This window comes from Paroedura picta, chromosome 6, assembly GCF_049243985.1.
Source record: "Paroedura picta isolate Pp20150507F chromosome 6, Ppicta_v3.0, whole genome shotgun sequence".
Taxonomy (NCBI): Eukaryota; Metazoa; Chordata; class Lepidosauria; order Squamata; family Gekkonidae; genus Paroedura; species Paroedura picta.
The window spans coordinates 43,902,886-43,925,543 of NC_135374.1; the positions used below are offsets into that span (position 1 = coordinate 43,902,886).

Sequence of the window (22,658 nt, forward strand, 5' to 3'; positions counted from 1 at the left end):
CCTTCCATCCTTCCGAGGTCGGTAAAATGAGTACCCAGCTTGCTGGGGGGTAAACGGTAATGACTGGGGAAGGCACTGGCAAACCACCCCGTATTGAGTCTGCCATGAAAACGCTAGAGGGCGTCACCCCAAGGGTCAGACATGACTCGGTGCTTGCACAGGGGATACCTTTACCTTTACCTTTACTTTACCCCTTTGACTATTGTCATATTTTGTGTACACCTAGAGAGTTCACTGAGTGGTAGAATCCCATGCCATGTTCATAGGTGACCTGTATTACTGTTTTTCTTATATCCACAGAGAACAGCAAGTTTCCTATTACTAAGTGGAGAAATATGCAGATAATATACAGATAGCAGAGATATGAGCCTCTTGTGGCGCAGAGTGGTAAGGCAGCAGACATGCAGTCTGAAAGCTCTGCCCATGAGGCTGGGAGTTCAATCCCAGCAGGTGGCTCAAGGTTGACTCAGCCTTTCATCCTTCCGAGATCAGTAAAATGAGTACCCAGCTTGCTGCTGGGGGGTAAATGGTAGTGACTGGGGAAGGCACTGGCAAACCACCCCGTATTGAGTCTGCCATGAAAATGCTAGAGGGTGTCACCCCAAGGGTCAGACATGACCCGGTGCTTGCACAGGGGATACCATTACCTTTACCTTTTAGCAGAGATAGCTCATTAATATTTCTGAGTGCCTTGCTTTGAGAGGATGATATTTAGGTTCTACTTGCATAGTTTCTCGATCGTTTAGGTAGTGATGCCTTTTTTATTTTAAGGATGGATCCAGTGATTTTATTTTGTTCCTCAATTGTAATATGTTTGACCCAGAATTTAAAACATATTCTCTGAGGGTAGAGTTAAGCTAAATGAAAAATGTACTGAATTTGAATAAATGGTACTGAATTTGGTCAGTTGTACAGAATTATTGTCTTAATAATGATGCCATAGCTCATACATACATATCAATCCCTTGCTAACATCAAGATGCCAGTTGGCTGATGGAATGACCCATTATCAAGTGGGGTACATGCATATGTGAACAGGATTTAAATCTATAAAGCTACAATAACTAGGAATCATATTAATAAATGCCTAGCCTTTATGGTGAATACAAGATGAAAAAATGGAAATGGTTCCAAAGAAATCTTGACTGAAAAAACTATTCTTTTTCAGGGAAATAATCGTCTAAAGAACAAACTTAGTTTTTTAAAAAAATAAGTAAACTCTTATGCTTCTTGTATCTGTAGTGCTGATAGTATCCTCCTGCATAAGTTTTATAGCTTTTAAAATGAAGTGGCATTATTTAAACTAGCGGTCCCCAACCTACTTCTGGTCGGGGACCGCCTCCGGGGGTGGGGGAGAGCCAGCGGCCCGGCTGCCGCAGTTGCTCATAAACGTGCATGCCCAATTGCTGCGCATTCGCGTTTTGGCCACCAGGTGGCACTAACATGCATGTGCAGAGTTGTTGCGCACGCGCGTTTTGGCCACCAGGGGGCGCAAACGCACATGCGCGGCAGTTCTGCGTGTGCGCACTTGCGTAGCTGCTGCGCTGGCTGCCGTGCCGTCCTCTTTCCCCCCTCTCGCTGCGGGGGGGGAGGCAGGCGCGTCTGCTGGCGGCCCGGTATGATGGCCTTTGCGGCCCGGTACCGGGCCGCAGACCTGGGGTTGGGGACCCTTGATTTAAGCAATTTGAAAGTCTGCTGTTATAAATTTAATATATTATTAAAAATAAACTTCATATAATTAATTTTACAGAAAGACTGGACTACATTATCTGTATTAAGCCTGTAGTTTTATGGATATATTTCATATAAAAGGTTAAATTAATCTGACTGGAAATTATGGTTTCAGTTATAAGGAACTGTTATAAAAAATTAGGCAGAAATTATGGTTGTAGTTTTTTGGAAAACTGAACATAAAAAGCCATTGAAAGAAATAAAGCACTTCTGTCTTCTGTGTGTGTGGAGGGGAGAGCCACACAGCTCCCATCCCTGTCCCAAGCAGCCCTTTAATCCAGGGGAACTTTTCTCTGCAGTCTGGAGTGAAGCTTTCCTCCAGGTTTTGTCTGGAGGCTAGCATGAACAGTGGCAGGGATGCCAGCCTCCAGCTGGGATTTGGAGATCCTACTTCTGGGGCTTCCTGAAACCTGAAGAATGTTTCATGGGTTTCTCAATGGTAAACAAGTTTATAGAATCATAGAGTTGGAAGGGGCCATACAGGTCATCTAGTTCAACCCCCTGCTCAATGCAGGATCAGCCCTAAGCATCCTAAAGCATCCAAGAAAAGTGTGTATCCAACCTTTTCTTGAAGACTGCCAGTGAGGGGGAGCTCACCACCTCCTTAGGCAGCCTATTCTACTGCTGAACTACTCTGACTGTGAAATTTTTTTTCCTGATATCTAGCCTAGCGATCCCCATCCTGTGGGCTGCGGACCACATGTGGTCCGTTGACTAATTGGAGGAGGGCCGCAAAGAACGCCCCCCCCCTTTACTTCATCCCCCTTGGTCCTTTACAACATACTTCGGGTGTCATTGTCTCCCATCACTCTCGTTGCAGAGAAACAAGCTCAGGGTTCCCATTGATTTGTCATTGTCATGTTAAAATTGCCATGAAAATAAAATGTTCCTTATGTTCATTGTGTCTGTATCTTATTTTGAAGGGATATTTAAACATTACCATAGCGATCAGAGAGCGTTAGGGCAGTGGTTGAGAGTAGAGGAGTAAACTACGCCCCCCCCCCACGGGCCTCAGTAAAATTGTCAAGCGTTGAGTGGTCCCCGGTGATAAAAAGGTTGAGGACCACTGATCTAGCCTATATTGTTGTACTTGTAGTTTAAACCCATTACTGCATGTCCTTTCCTCTGCAACCAACGGAAACAGCATCCTGCCCTCCTCCAAGTGACAACCTTTCAAATACTTAAAGAGGGCTATCTTGTCCCCTCTCAACCTCCTTTTCTACAGGCTGAACATTCCCAAGCCCCTCAACCTATCTTCATAGGGCTTGGTCCCTTGGCCCCAGATCATCTTCGTCGCTCTCCTCTGTACCCTTTCAATTTTATCGACGTCCTTCTTGAAGTGAGGCCTCCAGAACTGCACACAGTACTCCAGGTGTGGTCTGACCAGTACTGTATACAATGGGACTATGACATCTTGTGATTTTGATGTGATGCCCCTGTTGATACAGCCCAAAATGGCATTTGCCTTTTTAACCACTGCATCACCCTGCCTGCTCATGTTTAGTTTACAATCCACAAGTACCCCAAGGTCTCGGTCACAAACAGTGTTACCTAGAAGCGTATCCCCCATCCAGTAGACATGCTTTTCATTTTTTCTGACCCAGATGCAGACCTTTACACTTATCTTTATTAAATCGCATCTTTTTCTCATTTGCCCATTTTTCCATTGTGTTCAGATCTCGTTGAACTCTGTCTCTATCTTCCGGAGTATTTGCCAGTTCTCCCAATTTGGTGTCATCTGCAAACTTGATGAGTAGTCTCTCCACCCCCTCATCTAGATCATTAATAAATATGTTAAAAAGTACCGGGCCGTGCACCGAGCCCTGAGGTACCCCGCTACTCACCTTCCTCCAGTCTGATGAAACATCACTGACAACAACTCTTTGAGTGCGGTTCTCTAACCAATTCCCTATCCACCTAACTGTCTGAAAATCCAGATTGCAGTCCTTCAATTTATCCATCAGAACATCACCTAATCAAAAGCTTTACTATAATCCAAGTAAACATCAACCGAATTTCCATGATCTAGCAAACCTGTTACTTGGTCAAAAAAGGAAACCATAGGAAAGTTGAGAAAAGCTGACATAGAGGCAGTAATTGCAAACCTATGGTAAGTTCTTTGGCCCTCTCTTGGGGTATGCAACCAGTAGGGAATGAGCACTGCCAATGAGGCCCAATCAGTTCAAATTGCAATCAATTCAAATCACACTCTACCAATGAGGGCCAATCTGGTCAAATTGCATGCAGACAGCCAGGAATAGCCTTTACCCTAGGAATATCTACTCATAAGTATGGCCCCTGTCCTGGGAATATTTACTCATGAGTAAGTCATGGCCCTCAGCCAGGATAGTTTAGATCCAATCAGGAGGCATGTTTACTCATGAGTAAACAATGGCCCTCAGTCAGGATACGTTAGCCCCAAATCAGGAGGGCCCTCTGCCCTCGTAGTTTAGCCCCAATCAGGAGGGAACTTTCAGCCGGGAAAGGCTGCCTGTTTCAGAAGTTTCCTGGGTTGAAGAGGAACTGCTCTGCTACCTGGAAGTTGCTCAGGCTTCCTGGCCTCTTTCAACGTTAAGGACATGGGGGGGGGGGTGAGCCACCTCCTGGTGCAGCTGCCTCTTGATGTAGCCTCTGTGAGCCATCTGGAGGTGGGTTATGAGAGGCCCAGAAATGCCTTCCTGCCAGCCCTCTGGGACCCAGGACAGCCAGGAAAGGCCTCTGCCCTGGGAATGTTTACTCATGAGTAAGTCATGTGAGGTTTGTAATTTGCTATCTGCAATCCAGCTCACACACTAGAAGGCACTGCTCCTAACCATTACACCAAGCTGTACAAATTGGCGTTGCTTTAAAATGATGTAGTTAGAGCACAGGGAGAAGAAGCTGTTGCAGGAGGATGTTTTAACTCTTTTTTTTACTTGTTCATTGACTGTTATGGGATTTTTTCCCTTTAAATTTGTACTTTCTTGCCAATGGCTTCTCAGAGCAATCCAAGGAGGGAGACATTCAGATATTTCCTACACCGAGGTTTGCCATTTAAAAAGCAATGGATACTTTTGTTTTCTGTGATCAGTGTGTATGTGTGCATGTGCAGAGAGGAATGCAACACAGCCCTCCATCCCCATCCCAAGCAGCCCTTTCCTCCAGGGGAATTAATCTGTGCAGTCTGGAGAGGAGCTTTCATTCTGTAGGTTCTCCAGGTCCTACCTAGAGGCTGGCACCCCTGACCAGTGGTGGATACTGGCCTCCAGGTAGAATGTGGAGATCCCACCTCTGGGGTTTCTCAAAGCCTGAAGAATGTTTCAGGGGTTTCTCAATGGTAAAAAAGTTGAGAAAAGCTGACAACCAATGTTTTCATGTTTGATTGTAACATATAACTGTTTTTGATTTACTGAGATATTGAACTGAACTGATGAACTTACAGACTGAAAGCTTTTCAGTTTTTCAAGCAAATTTTGCTATCTATTAAATATTTTCATTGAAGGAAGAAACTGTGACACATTTATGAATTATTTAATGTTTATTGTTATTAGCTATTACTTACTGCCACCCAGCATTTCTCTTTGTTCCCCACCTGGAGCCTGGCATCCCTGGACCTCCATGGGATCTAAAGCCAGGTCTTTTCTCCAGGTGGATTGATCTCGGTTGCCTGGAAATGACCTGCCATTCCAGCAAATCCCCAGGTCCCAACCTCTCCCATCTTGCAATCTCTCTGCCACAGAGTTCCCTCCTCCTAAGTAAGCCCTTTCTTCTCCAGGAGCCTAAAGATGAGTTGTCCTTGGAGAGTCCCCCTTCCAAAACAGCCATTTTCCCCTGGGGAGCTGGTCTCTATAGTCCAATTCCAGGAGACATCCAGTCCACAGCTGCAGGTTGGTGACATTAGAAGGAAATACATAGAAAAATTAAAAATTTAAATTCCTACAGAAGCTAAGAATATTTTATTAGGAATATTGCCTAACAAATTGCCAAAAGTTTTGGAAGAGATATTTCAATATATGGATAAGCAGACATTTGTCCAAGCTTAGAAGAATGGGAAAATAAACCTGCTGACTATGCAGTAATGGAGAGATTAACAATCTATTTAAGAAACTGATTAATTTTGAAATTTGAAGAGAAAAAATTATTATCCAAGCAGGAGACAAACTCAGAGTGAGAAACTTTAAAAACTATATATAAATGTATTGTAGTGCATATAAATGTATTACAACGAAGAAGCAGAATGAGAACATGTTTTGAATATAAAGGTATAAGGAAGTGAATTTCGAACAAAAATATCCTTTTTCTATTAAACCTGAACATATTAAAAAGTATAGCTAATATGTGGAAATGATGACATACGTACCATAGAATATTAGTAATGAAATGAATAATATAGTTGTAAAATACATCAGTTATAAAATTTGAAAATGAAAATGTTTGAAGTAAAGACTATAGTATTTTATAGAAAATGTCTTAAAATTATAAAGAAGGAAATGTTGCAGAGAAATATTTTCTGTTCCATACACAAAGTGATATATAATCATTTTGGTGTGTATAATCTGTCATGTAATTTCTCTTTTTCATTTGTATCTTTTAGATTATCTTGTTCTTTTAAATAAAAGTATCATTTAAAAAGGAAGAAAGATTGGATTTAAAATTTGTAATTTCACAATCCAGTGGCATTGGTGTTTTGCCGAGATGGGTTCTCAATTCAACCTATTTGCCAAATTCCAAAATATGCTTATTATTAAAAGGCTTATGTTTTATTAAAATTGCTTCAGTCATCTTTAAAGATCATTTACAGAGAAATAAGGGAAGAAGTAACTTTACTGATAAAAAGTTTGCATAGTGTGGGTTCTCCTACATTTTGACTGTTGTGATTGTCTCCTGTTTTCCTTTCATGAATATTTTTGTTTCATATGTTACCTGTTTCATTTATGTGAGCAATACAATATTTGCTACCAAAGCACTGCTTGAGAACTGATCCTCATTTATACCTCTTGTTTCTTTTTAAAAGAGAACTCAACAATAGCAAGCCAGAGGAGTGGTTTCCCAGCTTCATTTTGGACCAGTTCTTATCAAACTCCACCTCCACCATGCTTGGGTGGAGTTCATCATGATTTCTCAGTTACAGCACCAAGCACCTTCTCAACGGCTGATCCTAGCAACTGGCCAGGACGTACCCTGCATCAGACTGCTCCACCTCCACCTTCTAGCATGTCAGAATCTTGGCATTATCCCTTAGCATCTCAGGTGAGTCCTACGTATGGACACATGCATGAGGTATACATGCATCATCATCACCCACATGCTCACATGCATCACCACCACCCGCCGACTTCACACCTTGACCCAGGGTACAGACCTTTGCTGATGCCTTCAGTTTGTACAGGCAAGATCCCTCCACCACTTTGTGATGCAACCAAGACAGATTCTACTGCTGTCACCAGTGCTACCTCAGCATGGGCAGGAGCTTTTCATGGAACAGTCGACATTGTGCCAGCCTTTGGGTTTGACACAGGTAAGCTGTAATTTGCTCTTGTCCATACATTATATTATTTAAAAATGCATTGCAACTGAACGTTTTCTGATTTTTCAACTGGTCTGCGAACTATGATTTCCAGTTTGCAGGGATACCAAATCAAACCTAAAGGAATCAGCTGTTCACTTCCATCCAAGTAAAAATATGGTACTTAATTTAAAACAGCTGAGCAGTTCATGAACACTAATAATCCCATGATGCAAGGAATATTGTGCTACAATATTATCACAAGCGCTCTGTAGCCAAATGTAATCATTGATAGCTAAACAAGAAGTCCATTATGTTGAAGTCCCACTCATAGTTTCTTGGAAATAGGGTTCTTTCAGATCAGTAGGAATTACATTAAAAATTCACGAATTTAGGATTGGAGCACTGAAATCTTGGTGTAGGTATAAGCAGCTGCTATTAAGTTGTTTGTTATTTAATCCCACATAAGAAGAGGACGTTCTGAATTTGCTTACTTTATAGAGTATCTTTAAAATTCCAACCCAAATGCTTTACACCCCACAGCTTGCTGTACTGGTTAAGAGTGGATGATGCTTCTAATCTGGAGAGCCAGGTTTAATTCCCCACTCCTCCACCTGGAGCCAGCTGGGTAACCTGGGGCTAGTCACAGTTCTCTTAAAAACTATTCTCACAGAGCAGGTCTGAGAGCTCTCTCAGCCCCAACCTACCTCACAAGGTGTATGTTGGAGGGAGAGGAAGGGAAGGAGATTGTAAGCTGCTTTGAGACTCCATCAGGTAGTGCAAAGTGGGGTATAAACACTATTGTTCTTTATATGAAAATATCCCAAAGCAGAATACTAATTTATTTATTTACTTATTTATTTGTTTTGTTTATTCGTTTATTCATTTATTTTGAATAATCTGAATAACACAGTTTCAGTGATCTTAAACAATATAACAGGAACGGAACTTAGCTAAGGCCCTTAAAGAGGACAGTCTGGTTCAGGCCACGGAGAGGATGTCTGAGGGGGGGGGGGGACCTGTTGTCCGTCTCAGGCAAATGCTTCAAGTCAAACAATTGTTCAGGACAACAACTTTTTTACATCACTCTAGAAGCTGCTTTCCTACTATGATAATTTGAATACTGAAATAGTTGGGGTGGAGATTTCTCCAAAGTTTTCCTACCCAAATCTCCTGGAAGTAGCCACATTTGTCCCCTGGGTCACCATTATTTTTTTAAAAAACCAACATTGAAATATTATATATTTTTTAAGTTTCTAGCCCCTTCCTTTGCAGAGGTTTTGTCCTTTTCTTATGCTAGTGCAGATTTTAAAAATAATAATCTGTCCCACATACTTCCCATGGCAAGATAAAAAAATGGCTGCCATGAGGACAGGGTCAGCATACTATTCATTTGTTTCACCCTATGAATTGCCCGTCGCAGGCCTAAAATCACACTAGATGGAAGTCTGGTTTCTGGCCCATCTCAGCTTGGGACAAAAGGCCTGGGAGAGACTCAGGAAAAGGACTAAGTGGGCGGGAGGAGAAGCCTTTCAGATGGTAAAAGTGCAGCCTTGGCCTCAACCAAGAGTCCAATGGAAGAGCACTGTTTTGAAAGTTCCATAAGAGCCCAGATCTGCACCAGCAGCTCATTCCACCAGGTCAGGCATATTTCCCTGGGGCTGGATAAGGGAGGAACACTTCCTCATCAGCACTTCCTCCCCAGCAACAGGACTACCATTTTCAGGGGGCTGAGCTTCAATTAGCTTTGCTAGAGACACTCAACATCACAACTGCCAGGCACTTGGCCAGCAATTCAGGAGGAGTATTCAACTGTCTGGTCATTAACAGGTAGAGCTGGGCATCATCCACATATTAATGACATAGTAGCCCATACCTCTGGTTTCTTGATTGCCCTGGAAAGATTTCTTAGATGGGTGGGAGTTAATATACTTTTAAAATTTGTCAAACATGTATTGAGTGATGTTGACTGAATATCAGCTTGCCTCCAAATGATGGCCTGTAGGCAGTGGGAAGGGGAGGGTTGCTGGGTGGGGAATACACAACTATGCTTCCCTTCCATATCCTGCCCAATTATACCACTTCTGGATTTTCTTGAAGCATCAGTTTTCTTCAACAGAGCAGCAGATATTATTAGCCAAGAGATGACTATTCTGATCAATAGCAGCCTTTATTGAACATATGCTACTATGATAGAATTTTTGTTTTATATTTTATATATTTACATAAGAAGAACCCTGCTGGGTTAGACAAATTATCTATCTAGTTCAGGCTCCTCTTTCTAGCAATAGCCAGATGTTTCCAGGGAGCTCACAGGAAATTCACAAGGCAATATCCCTCCCTCTCTGTGTAGTGTTTTGGCATTCCAAATACCTTTGAACATAGTTCTATTTAGTTATCATGACTATAAGCTAAATTATGGGGCAGATGGCTTGCCATGTTTCACTGATCTTGCTATGGTAAACACGTAAAAGTGTGAAGAGCAACCAAACACATCCCTACACTTGTGCCTATGAGCTATTCTAATCCATCTGTTTAAGTGCCTATTTTCTTTCTCCTGAACTAGGGATAGGGAAGCAGCAGTGTCTGTGAGGCGATACAGATGTAGATAACAGAGCAGAAGGCCTAGTCTAGGGAGTGCTTAAGCTAAGGGCAGTTTTGGCCAGATGCCAAATCTTATAAACTGATTGCAGTCTCTTATGTACCCATTTAGAGTGGATGCCATGTTTAACAATGCCATACCTACTCCCTACCCCTCACACAAACAGCTAAGGATAAAGTAGTCCTGTCATTTCACATGGGAATTAATACCTATATATTCACGCGTGCTCCCAAAAGTATGGAAATTGCAAGTTGAGTTTTTGCATGTATTTCTGCGCCCATGCAAGCAGTGAACTTTTTCTGTGGTCTCTGCTCACAACATTGTCTTTGTGGTATTAGCTTGTTTTTAAATATTGGCGCATACTGAGGATTCTGAATAAGAATAGTCGAGCCCATTCATTCACAACCAGGGCTACTAGTAACCCAGGATTACTCCAGAGTCCCAGAGGGGTTATTCCAGTTTGTGTGTGTGTGTGTGTGGGGGGGGGGGTAATATTTATATAGAATCGTTGAATCATGATTTATATAATTATATATTTTATCTGTCATAGAATCATTATACACACACACACACACACTAGGGACCAAGCCCATTGTACTTGTAAATACAACAGGAGCTAGGTGTGTTTTTGGGGCTGGGAGGAAAGCTTCCTTCCCCGCCCCCGGCAGCGGCGCACTCTTTTCCCCGGGCACATCCGTGGCCTACTCAAAGGCTGGACTCTAAGGCATTGTACGATTTTGAAGTTCCACCTCCAAAACTCGAGGAATATTTCCAACCCAGGGGTAGCTAACCTCCAGGTGGGGCCTGGAGAGCTCCTGGAATTACAGCTCATCTTCATAGTATAAAGATCAGCCCCCCAGGCAGAAAGGGCTACTTTGGACAGGGTTGTGGAAGAGAAGAAACATTTAAGGTCTCCCACACAGGTTGTTGTTGAATTGAAAATTTTGAGGCCTACTGCACAGGGTTGTTGTGCAGATGAAACAGGAGACAAAAGAACCTCTGCAACAGCATCCAGTTTCTTCTACAGAATAACGCTGTGCAGTAGGTCTCAAATCTGCAGAGTGGCAAAGAAGAAATACACATGGCTTGACTGTGTCTAACCCCCAGCCAGAACAGTATTTTAAGTGAGAAGGGGCTTTTCTGTGGCCTCCCTGTCAGCTGTTTGGCAGAAGGATAAATCCCCCCCTCAAAAGGAATGCCCACCCCCATGCCCTGAGGCTCTCCTGCTTTGCTCTCAGAAACGCCTCAGTCAGGGGCTGTTAAAGGCTCCTTCACAGCAGGCCTCAAGGGAGGGGGAAGGAGCACAATCACCAGCCTCCTGCCAGCTCTGTCAGTGTTCTGAGGCAATTTACAGTTGGACTTGACAGTTGGGACAGCGTTGGGGTGAAAAGGGCTGGCGCATCCTGTCCAAGCCTCTGTTCTCATCCCCCTTGGCAGCCCTACTGACCACCTCTCCCTGCGATGGTCAGGAGCAAACAGGAAGCGATGTCTCCAGATTGCCCCTGGCTGGGCTGACTGGATGGAACTCTGGTCTGTCTGGTGAAGGCCCAATCAGAAAGTGCAAAGCGCCTTCTGATTGGTCCCTCTGATTGTCAGTCCGGGGCCAAGGGGCCAATGGCCCCTGTTTCCTATCCTGGATTTTGCCCACCCCCCTAAGCCTTAGCGAATTATTTATACTGCTCCTTGAGCGGTATATAATTTTTTTAACTAACCCAGGGAGGAATCAAGAGGACAGAGTGGCGTTCTGTTAATCTGCGGTGGCTTTGTTTGAATTCACACATAATGGAAAAAGAAGGAGGAGCTGAATCTTCTGTACTCCCCCACTGGCTCCTCCCAGAATTTCTTCTCAAAGCCCTAGCAGCAGAAAATGGCTGGAAGAAGGCTGTTATCAGCAAAGGGGAATGCCACAGAGGCTACCCACAAAAACAGCCATTTTCTCTAGGGAAAGTGATTTCTGTATTTGTTATCTTTATACACAAAGCTCTAAGAAAAATGGGAAATTGGCTTGCAAAAGGGGGATAACCAGCAAAGATCTATCTTGCACAGTTTATGAGGTAATTAAGCCCATTAGGAATCCAAGGCAGAAAACAAATACTTTTAAGAATAAGAATATAGCTTTTTTAACATAAATAATACACAAATACTAAGCGATCACACCACACATGTAGCAGGGGGAAATAAGATGGGAAATAGTTAAGTTTTGGGAAGAGGACAGCAAGGTTCGTATAATCTTATGCATATGTTAAACAAAACTATTAGCCAATTAAGTATTCAAATATTATCAGGATGTCAGATTTCTCCTTCCATGTGTGATGTAACAGGCCCAATTTTCCCTTGCAGGCCCAATTCCACCTTGCCCACCCCCAATTCTGGCTAGTTGCCAATTCCCAAGTGGATGGCAAAAAGGACTCTGCCTAGGTAGCATCACTGCCACCACCTGGTTAAAGTACAGGGTTGCAAGCTGGGGGAACCAGGACTCCTAGCTGCTCCTTTCGCTAGCTGCCCCTTCCGCTTCTGAGGCCTCACCTCTATGATCTCCCCAGCATGTGAGTGCCATGGAGACAAGTTACTGCAAGGGTAACTCCTCTCTAGAGCTGAAGCTGCTTACTGAGCTCCTTCCTCTGACCCCAGGGTCTTCCCCTTGCATTGGGCTAGCGTTTCTGAGACAGGGAACCACTACATGCATCAGAGAAGCATGGCCCTCTTCCAATTTATAAAAGATTTATTAAAATAACAAGGTTCAAAGCAGATCTTTAGCACAGAACAGAGTTTAGCAAAATAAGCTGGATGAAATGCAATCCTTCTGTCCTGCTAAAACATACACTATCTGATGTTAATAAAGGGTAAGTGCTTTTGCTTAAGAGGTTCTCCTCGCATTATCAGCCCACTTTCAGCCACATGTCCAAGATGGCTGCTCACCTCTTCTCCCAAGAACGTTTTATCTGGTTAGCATTGTTTCCCTCCTCACCTTCTCTTGCTCCTAATAACACAAATACCCTTCTGTCTTCATTCTTGTATTTCTGTCTGCACCCTCCATTGATCAACCTTTCACACTATCACCATGTCATAAACACTCTTAAACATACCACGTTAAAGCACTTAGGGGAATCAAGTATACAAGGCAAAGTCCTGACAAATTGCAATCAAGATTCTCTGAATGCCTGATATGAACGGCATAGTTATATCAAACTCTGGGAGAAAATAATGGAAAAGGGAATAAATCATAATTTTGACTTATTTGTGCATTAAAAGCTTCTGCTAACACACCAAAAACTTTTAAATTACTTATATACTCTTCATGTTTAGACCACTGGTCTTTTACCAGTAATTGCTAAACCTGTAGAGGAAGGTAAACATTAATAAACATCCTTGACGTAAATTTAAGAATCAATGCATATGTGTAAGAGGGCAATGAATCAAGACCAATAACTAATGCATCTGTCTCCTATGACATTAGGAATCACTGAATAAGTAACCAATTATTCTTGTGAACAAGCTTCCTGCTATATCTCCCTACACACACACACACACATAAAGAGAAGTAACCCTGTTGTTTCACATTCATATGTTCTCCAAAAGTATGGAAACGAAGTTAATTTTTCAAATATAATTCTGCACCATGTAAGCAGTGAACTTGTTCTGTATTCTTTGTTTGCTCATACAGGCCATCCTGTAATATCTCAAGAGAGCAACTTAATAGAGGAGTTTTCTTGATTTACATGTAGGCAGGCAAGGATCAGACCTCTGGGGCAAGCTGTTTATATGTTCTTTGTGAAAGTAGTTGCATACTGGTCATTGTAAAGATCCCCCTGCATCAGATGCTGACTCTCCTGAGGGCACTGTAAATCCAAAAATGTTTCCAGACTTGATTTAGTTCTTCTAAATAGGAGGGGACTAAATTTGGGGGACTTTACGTTTTTATGTAATTCTAGGGCTTCCACAAATGACTATATTATGCTCTAATATAGCTTGTTTGGCTTAGCTTTGAACTTCCAGGTAGAATGTTCTATGTGAATGTTCAAAAATGTTTTATGTAAACCGCCCAGAGCCTTAGGGAAGGGCGGTATAAAAATATAAATAAATAAACAAACAAACAAAATCATGTTTCGAGTGATCATTAGTCACTAGCCCTTGTTTTAAAATTCCCTAATCAAAATGTAAACAGTTTTATTTATATTTATGTATTTATTTATATATTTTTTAGACTTATAGCACACTACTCCCGCAAGGCTCATGGCGGGTCACATTCCATAAAAACACCATAAAACCCCTAATACAATAAAATCCCACCTAAAACCAACCCAGCCCAACCTGACCCAAACCAAATCCAAGTGGCGGCAGAACTACACACCCTAACCCATATCTCTAGGGTAGGAATAATAATTAATAATAACTAATAGTTGGTCATGTATTGCTGCATTGCCCTTTGTATGATGATCTTGGATTTGTATTTATTCAGCACTATCCTCTAAAGCAGGGGTAGTCAACCTGTGATCCTCCAGATATTCATGGACTACAATTCCCATGAGCCCCTGCCAGTGTTTGCTGGCAGGGGCTCATGGGAATTGTAGTCCATGGACATCTGGAGGACCACAGGTTGACTACCCCTGCTCTAAAGGATTCCAGGAAGATGGGAGAAATGACATACCTCCTTTCAGCTAGATGACCTTGAGCCTGGAGTCTCAGATACAGTTGGAAGATTCTGTGCTGCTGCCAGAGTCTACCAGGACACAGTGCTGAAATAAATAATTTTATTGTATATAATTTCTAAATATTTTTATTGTCATTTTAATATACTTCTTGGATTTTCTTTGTTAATAAATGTCTGTTTTGCTGGTCCTTGACCATAATAAATGTAATAAAGTCTTAGGGAAGCCAGGCAAGCCATGTACATCAAAGTAGCCACTGTCCCCTGAATGTTCAGGGCTTTAGTATTTCTCAACTAGTAAGAGAAAAGATTTGGGCTAAAAGAAAAAGGAAAGTTTGGGGGCATGGAGGCTAACTGTGAAATGAGTATAGAATATTTTCACTGTGTAGAATGCAGAAATGAACTAATACAAATCATCAGAATTAATTTTTTTGTACAGCCATAGGCCTTTACAAAGTACAAAAGACAACCATAAGCAATAAAAGCAGATAATAGCACATACGATGGAATCCATACAACAGGATATCACAGATCATCAAAATCAGCCATCGCCCCTCACCTTAGTCCTTATCTGTCTGGCAGGCACAGCAAACCGTGCAACCCTATGAGAAATGTATGAATTGTTAACAGACAATATAAGAATCACCTTTTTGGACTCTGGAATGCCAGGGGCCATCAAGGTTGATCTGAGAAATTTGGTTCTGGATTCCAGATCAGTTACAGTTCAATATATATTGTGTTGGATCTTCTATTTCCCCTTGGCCACAGCTACATTGGCATTGCTCGCAAGGTTAACCTGCAGCATACCCATTCGCACAGCAGCGGGCATTGCGTTGAATCTTGGGGTGGTGATGAACTAATGCAACAATGTATGATTTACAACTTTTTTTAGAGAGCAAATGAAATGTTCGTCAATCCCCTCTCTTCTGCACTTGAGTAACACACACAAGTAAATCCATTCAGAAGGCATCCTTTTTTTCTTTATTTTTTTGGGCACAGAAGGTGTTAAGAACAGAAGGATTTGAAAAAGGAGATTAGATTAGTAGATTACAGGGAAGAGTATATAGGAACAATATGAGGAGAGGAATTGAGAGGACTTTTTTACTTTGCAATAATAAACTTGAAGAAGAACTGGTGATAATGAAAACTAATGTCAGAAGGTAAATACCTCAGGAATTCTTTTGCCAAATTGCCTTTTCTCACTCTTCTGTCTCACTTTTCTATATTATCTGCTGGATCACAGCAGGTTCCAGTCTCTTATTCTCCTTTACGGAGTGAGATTGTCAAATAGTGATGCTTGCTGCCTCAGGAAATTAAGAAAAATAGCATAACTGAATCCTTAAAAGGTCTGGACAATTTTATAGCTATTAATAATGTTTGCAGCTGTACAGATGATACAAGAGTAATTAAATTTCATGCTCTGGGTTGTAAAGTGATCATCTGCCAGGACTGGGAGCAATTGTTTTTCCCTTCATGGGGTCTGCCTTTTGGCAAGGCATATTCATGAAGCGATTTCAGCTTCCTGTGAAACTTGTCATCGTTGATGGATAGAAAGGTTCTCCTAATATGTTAGCAATTCCATTTTTTTAAAGTTAGGCATGTAGACAGTCTCACAGTCTCTCTGCATACATAGCACAAGTCTTGTTTTAAAAAGCAAATGGATTTGAAGTGCTTAGGCCGAAAAACTTTCAAAAACTGCAGTTTATTGCTGTGCAGCTGAAAGCAGAGATCATTAACCTAATTGTAATTTCAGTTTTATATTTTGTGTGGGGGGAGAGGATCAAAGTCTGATTTAACTTTTTATATAGAGAAAATAATAACAACGAATAATCCAGTCCTAGCTTTATACCAATAAAGATTTTCTGAATCTGATCCAGTCCTAACTGTGTGCACCTGCTCAACAGTCAAACTGCACCGAGGATACTTGAATGAAAAGGACTGCCCTGTGGATTTTGTGACATGTAAATTAGCCCTTTCTAGTGTGTGAAACCCATGCAGACAGAAGCAGAAATGTATGCAAACTGCTGTTTGAAGTCATTCAGAATACAGGGCTGGGTTGTTCCCCATAGGATCCCAGGGAGGCTGTAAACCCTGAACTGGTTCCTGGAGAGAATTTTGTCATGGATGCAGGCGAATAATCACAACTTGTAAGTTCTACTGGTGAGCAAAGGTCTCCACAAGGGGTCCTCCATTCCAGATGGGGTTGTACTTCTGAAGGAACAGGTGCATTGTCAAGGGGTCCACTTGGACCCAGGCCTATTCCTGGACAAGCAGGTAGCAGTTCTGGCTAGGAGTGTGTTTTACCAGCTTTGACTGGTTAGCCAGCTGTGGCCTTTCACAGGCAGAAAAGATCTTGCCTTGGTTACATCTATATGAGATTACTACAATGCATTCTACATCAGGCTTCCCTTGAAAATTGTTTGGAAACTTCACGTGGTGAAGACTGTTGCAGTCAAAATGTTGACTAGAGTGAGTTCAGTCCAGTCAATCTTTATTTTGGCCCACAAGCCATACCTGAAGGAGAACAGTGTTAACCAATCAGTTACCAAAAATTAGATCTGTGTATAGAATCATACAACCTACTGTTTCAGACAATGAGGGTTAGAAGTTATAAGAGTAGGATGCAGGATCTCCATGATGATTTAGTGAGAATCCTGCCTGCAGCATTCTGCACCAGTTGTAGTTTCTGGATCAAGGATGAGGATAGGCCTGTGTAGAGCGAGTTGCAAAAGTCCAGGCTAGAGGTGACCGTCACATGGATTACTGTGGCTAGGTGCTCTGGGTCCAGGTAGTGCACTAGTAGCTTGGCTTGGTGGAGGTGGTAAAATGCCAGCCGCGCTACCTTTGTGACCTGGGCTTCCATTGTAAGGGAAGCATACAGGATCACGCCCAGGTTCCTGGTGGAATGCATTACTGAGAGCTGCACACCATCTAGGATGGGCAGACACGCTTCCTCCCAGGCTCCCTTCTTACCCAGCCACAGGACCTCCATCTTTGTAGGGTTGAGCTTCAGGCAACTCTGCTTGATCTGTTTTCTCACTGCTTCCAGACATCTGGCTAAGGATTCTGCGGGAGAGTCAGGTGACTACCCATCAGGAGGAAGAGCTGGGTGTCATCCACATATTGGTGGCAACCCAGCCCAAACCTCCGCACCAGCTGAGCCAGAGGGCGCATAAGATGTTAAGACAGGAGAGAGGACTGCTCCTTGTTGGGACTCCACATGTGAGGTGGTTTCGGTTAGATACTCTCTCTCCTATTGCTACCCTCTGTCCGCGGCCCTGGAGGAAGGAATTCAGCCATTTAAGGGCCCATATTCTGGTGTCGGCTAGGCAGTGAGCTAGGAGCTCATGATCTACTGGCTCCCTATCTGTTTCTAGTTGCACACGGGAAGGATCATCTCACTTCCTTACAAACTTACATGACCTCTGTGGTATTCTATAGAGTCCCTGTTTCAGGAGCTGGTGCCCATATGGGTACCACCAAGACAGGCAGAGGCCTCTGTGGGTCCAGTGGGATGAAGGATGGGCCTTCATGGGGGCTTCCCAGCCTTCTTGCCCTGCACACGCACTGGCAGAAGCCTTGGTGGGCCCAGCGGGGTGGGGGTAATTGCTAAATATAAATATCAAATAATTTCTAAATTTGTCACAGTTTCTTCCTTTGATGAACAGTTGAGTTTCTTGGATCCATGGGACAAAGGGAGGTCTCCAGCGTGGGCTCCCAGATAAATACGATCCAGGCCCCATCTCACCCGCCCCGTGCCTTCCCCACAGCCAGGTGAGGCCAGCCCTTTTAGTGTGCATGGTGGGTGGGAAAAGGGAGTGGGGATGTGAGCCCAGTGGCATCCTCTCCTTGCGGCTAGATCCAGCCACGTTGCTAATAACAGTCTGCTGGCAAGCCAGCAACTGCATTTGCTAAAAATAAACATCAAATCCTAAATTTGTCACAGTTTCTTCCTTGGATGAAAATATTTGATAGCAAAATTTGCTTGAAATCCTGAAAACCTTCTGTATTTTCTTCAGTACAATATCAAACTAAATAAAAAACAGTTGTATGTTACAATCAAATATGAAAACATTGGTTGTCAGCTTTTCTTAACTTTTTACCATTGAGAAACTCCTGAAACATTCTTCAGGCTTTGAGAAATGCCAGAAGTGGGATCTCCACATCTTAGCTGGAGGCCAGTATCTGCACCACTGGTCAGGGGTGCCAGCCTCAAGGTGGCACGTGGAGAACCCACGGAAGGAAAGCTCTTTCCAGGCTGCAGAGATCAATTCCCCAGGAGGAAAGAGCTGCTTGGGATGGGGATGGGGGACTGTATAGCACTCCCCTCTGCACAGTGAGAGAGAAAGAGAGGGATAACACAAAAGACAAAAGCATTCATCTCTTCTCCAGTTGCAAACCTTATGAAGCACACAATCACCTTCTTGTGCCTTTGCTAAATCTCTTTAAGGCAATGGCAATTTGTCCAGGTTGGTGTAGTCGTTAAGAGCAGCGGCTTCTAATGTGGTGCGCTGGATTTGATTCATTGTTCCTCCACATGCTGGGTGAAACTGGGTCAGCTAGATGACTTTGGGCTAGTCACAGTCCTGTTAGAAACTGTTCTCACAGAGCTCTCTCAGCCTCACCCACCTCACAGGATGTCTGTTGTGGAGAGAGGAATGGAAGGCTAATACAAGCCAGACTCCTTTGGGCAGGGAAAAGCGTGGCATAAAAAACAATTCTTCTACTGGGAAGGAGCTACTGAGAAAGTGCTATTGGGAAACATTGTCTCCTCTCTCCACATGTCCCATTGGCCTCATGCCCCATCTACAGTTCCCCATCTTCCATGCCATTGTTCTCAATTTTGCTTTGTTATGATGGTCTTGGAAAGACTGCAGCAAGACCAAGGTGGTATCCATGTGAAAACTGCATATAAGAACCAACTCTTCTTCTTCTATTCAAACTCTGCTAACACCTGTAACTGTGGAAAGAATACTTCTCTGAACTCAACTTTTGGTTGGTTTCAAACTACACTGTTGCAGTCAGCGATTCAGTCAATTCAGACTCTTGGCAATCCCATGGCTCAGCTGCCACCATGATCTACATATGTTTGTGCAATTGTGGCACATGAAACATGGCCCTTCTCTCTCTGATCCATACTTTTGATTTCCTTGCTGCCCAGATACTTGGTCTCCTAATTGGTACTAGAGCCCTAGTTGGTCTTTCAGGATTGGTCGTTATAAACTTCTTTTACTTTCTCTTTGTCCTCTTGCTTTGAGTGGCATTACTTGCTCAGAATTGGGAATTTGAAGTACCTGGTGAGTATTGAGTATAGGGCATTGGTATTATTTATCAAGCCACCTTGAGCCAAAGAGTAAGGTGTATAGATGTTTAAATAAAGTATTTGACTACTGAAGACCTGCAAGAAGCAGAATTAGTGGGAGCTCATATCCATCACAAGATCAGTAGAAAGAGCTGGGCTTCTTATAGTGGAAGAAAGGTCATTTCCTTATACCAGGCTATTTTGTGGTAGCTTTAGCTAGAAAGTGTATAGGATACGTTACCATTTGTGGTCGAAATACAAGATAGATTGGTTTGAAAGTATGAATGTTAGATGCATTATCCATATGCTATGTTTTCCTCTGGCTTTTGCATTTTTTAAAAAACTCTGAACAACTTGTCTTTCCAGAGAAAACAGAAGAATAAGGACTAGAGCAGGGTTAGTCAACCTGTGGTCCTCCAGATGTGCATGGACTACAATTCTCATGGGAATTGTAGTCCATGAACATCTGGAGGACCACAGGTTGACTACCCCTGGTCTAGTCTAGTAGGTATCATATAAGAGCACTAGAAATATGGATACGGTGTTGTTTCTTATTTAAATGCTTTTCCCATCAAAATATTCTAATGTCAAAGTAGTATTTTGTAGATGTTTTCAGAATTAATAGAGTTGTGATGTTTTCTGTGGCCTAAGTAAAATAGTCATTGGCACATACTTCACAAGTAAAGGAAACAACAAATGTCAGACAAAATCACAGTAAGTTTGAATGAAAAGACATAGTAATCATTTACATTGGCAAGTAAAAGTGGATTTAAAAAAAATTATCCTGACGGGGAATAAAACAGGGCAAAATCCAGGTGGGAAAAGATGCCGAGGAATAGGCAAAAAAAAAACTTCCAGCAGGATATAGTTTACATGTTCAAACAAAACTCTGGGGAAATGTGAACTATGTGGGGAATATGTCTAACCAGACCAATCTGCTTTTCTATAGGAGTAAGTCCCATGCTGAGAGACCCCTAGAAAGCCTTTATCATTCTGATACTCTTTAGGCCGATCTTGCCTCAGTCACATGCAATGTATGCTGTATGCCTCTCTTGTACATCTCTGGTAGAAACATTAAGATCATGTTTACATGAAGCACCACTATGCAAATTACTTAATCCCATCCTAAGAAGATGATTCAGGTTTTTCAGGACATGATTAGATGCTTATCTCATTACATGAATGTGCAGTCACCAGTGTGGAATTTTTGACAAAAAACACAGCACATCCTCAATGTGGCCATTTTTCACGTGGGTGAGGAGTATTCCTACCTTCTGAGAAAAATATCTCCATGAGTTGAGAAGCCAGCAGATCAGATATGGATCCTGAATGCCCTTACATAACCATGCTGATGTTAAAAGATTATAAAAATGTACATAAATTAACTAGGAACAGCCCCTTTCAAAGTAGAAGGAAATGATTCAACAGTAAGTAATTTCAAGAATGTTGTCATCTCCCCCCACCCGCCCAGTGTAAGGCCCCCAGTTCAATTTTCATTTTAACATAAACGTTTAGCTTGATTTAGCCTGGATTCAGATAATAACAGGTCTATTAAAGAGAGTTTAAAGTCACTGAGGAGAGATATAAGTTCATTTCTTTTGTCTCTCTTTTGTATTCATTGTAAAACAGGCATTGGCTTGTGAAACAATACAGGAACTTGCTAAACCTAAGGTCTCAAAGATAAGAATGAACATACATACAGCTTGAAAAATCCCAACTTCAAGTATAGGTTAATGAGATCTGAACTTGCTGAGACTGAGAAGAAACAAGATCTTGGGGTTGTAGAGGATAGCTCAATGGAACCCAGTGCACTGCAGCCATGAAAAAAAATTAACTATTTTATGGATTATTAGGAAAGGGGTTGAGAATAAAACAGCTGCTATTGTAATGCCCCAGTTCTTGTCATATTGCAGAGATTGAAAAATACAGAATGTTGGCAGAATTTAAATATGCAAAGAAGACAAAGCACCAGACTGCTTAAAAGGATAAAATAGTTTTACTGTGAAATAAATACATAAAGAGGAGAGAGTTCTTTCTAACTGTTCTGTTCTTCATCCAATCTGTTCTGGAGGCAAGCAGGGAAGTGTGCTCCAAGGTGCAGGAAGTCTCCATATCAGACAGTGAAGACGCTGGAAGAGATTATTTGAAAAATATCAGGAAGTTTCTATTCTTATTAGGCTAAATAAACATCTCCTCTGATGCCCCCTGTATTCTTCATATCCTTTTGAATCATGCACACAACAAATCTTGCATATTCTAACACAGAAAACCAGGATAATTGAAGGGGTTAGAGCACCTTCCCTATGAGGAAAGGATGGAAATCTGGGACCTCATTTTAGAAAAGAGACGAGTAATGGGCGTTTATAAAATTAGAGATTTATAAAATTATGCATGGGGTGGAAAGAAAGAGAAGTTTCTCTTCCAAAATACTAGAACTTGAGGGCCTCCAATGAAACATATGGGCAGTAGGTTCAGGTTGGACAAAAGGAAATACTACACACAAAGAGTGATTTGAATGTGGAATTTGCTGCCAGAGGATGTATTTATGGCCACAGGAATAAACAGCTTAGGTAGACTTATCCTCCATCAATGTATCAGTAGCTACTAGCCATGGTGACTAGGGGGAACCTCCACATTTAGAGGCACTAAATCTCTGAATCCCTGAGTTAGGATACAACATCTGGGAAAGGTCTTGGCCTCTGTGACCTGTTGTTGACCATTCAGAGGAACTGGTTGACCACTGTGTAAGGCAGGATGCTGGTCTAGATGGTCTGATCCAGCAGGACCCTTTATGTTCAAGGTCTTGCCATATGTCTCTTAGCATTGCCAACCTCCAGGTGGAGGCTGGAGCTCTCCTGGAATTACAAATGATCTTCAGTCTGCAGAGATC

The 22,658-nt window shown here is 42.3% G+C and overlaps 1 protein-coding gene across 2 annotated transcripts in view; it reads left to right on the forward strand.

Annotated features, from left to right (window-relative positions):
• VGLL3 (vestigial like family member 3) overlaps positions 1-22,658 on the forward strand; it is a 38,302-nt gene that overhangs the window by 13,647 nt on the left and 1,997 nt on the right. For both annotated transcript variants that reach the window (XM_077342351.1, XM_077342350.1), the window contains exon 3: positions 6,725-7,228. In XM_077342351.1, coding sequence (XP_077198466.1) covers positions 6,725-7,228 — 504 coding nt within the window. The remainder of the gene's footprint in view (positions 1-6,724; positions 7,229-22,658) is intronic.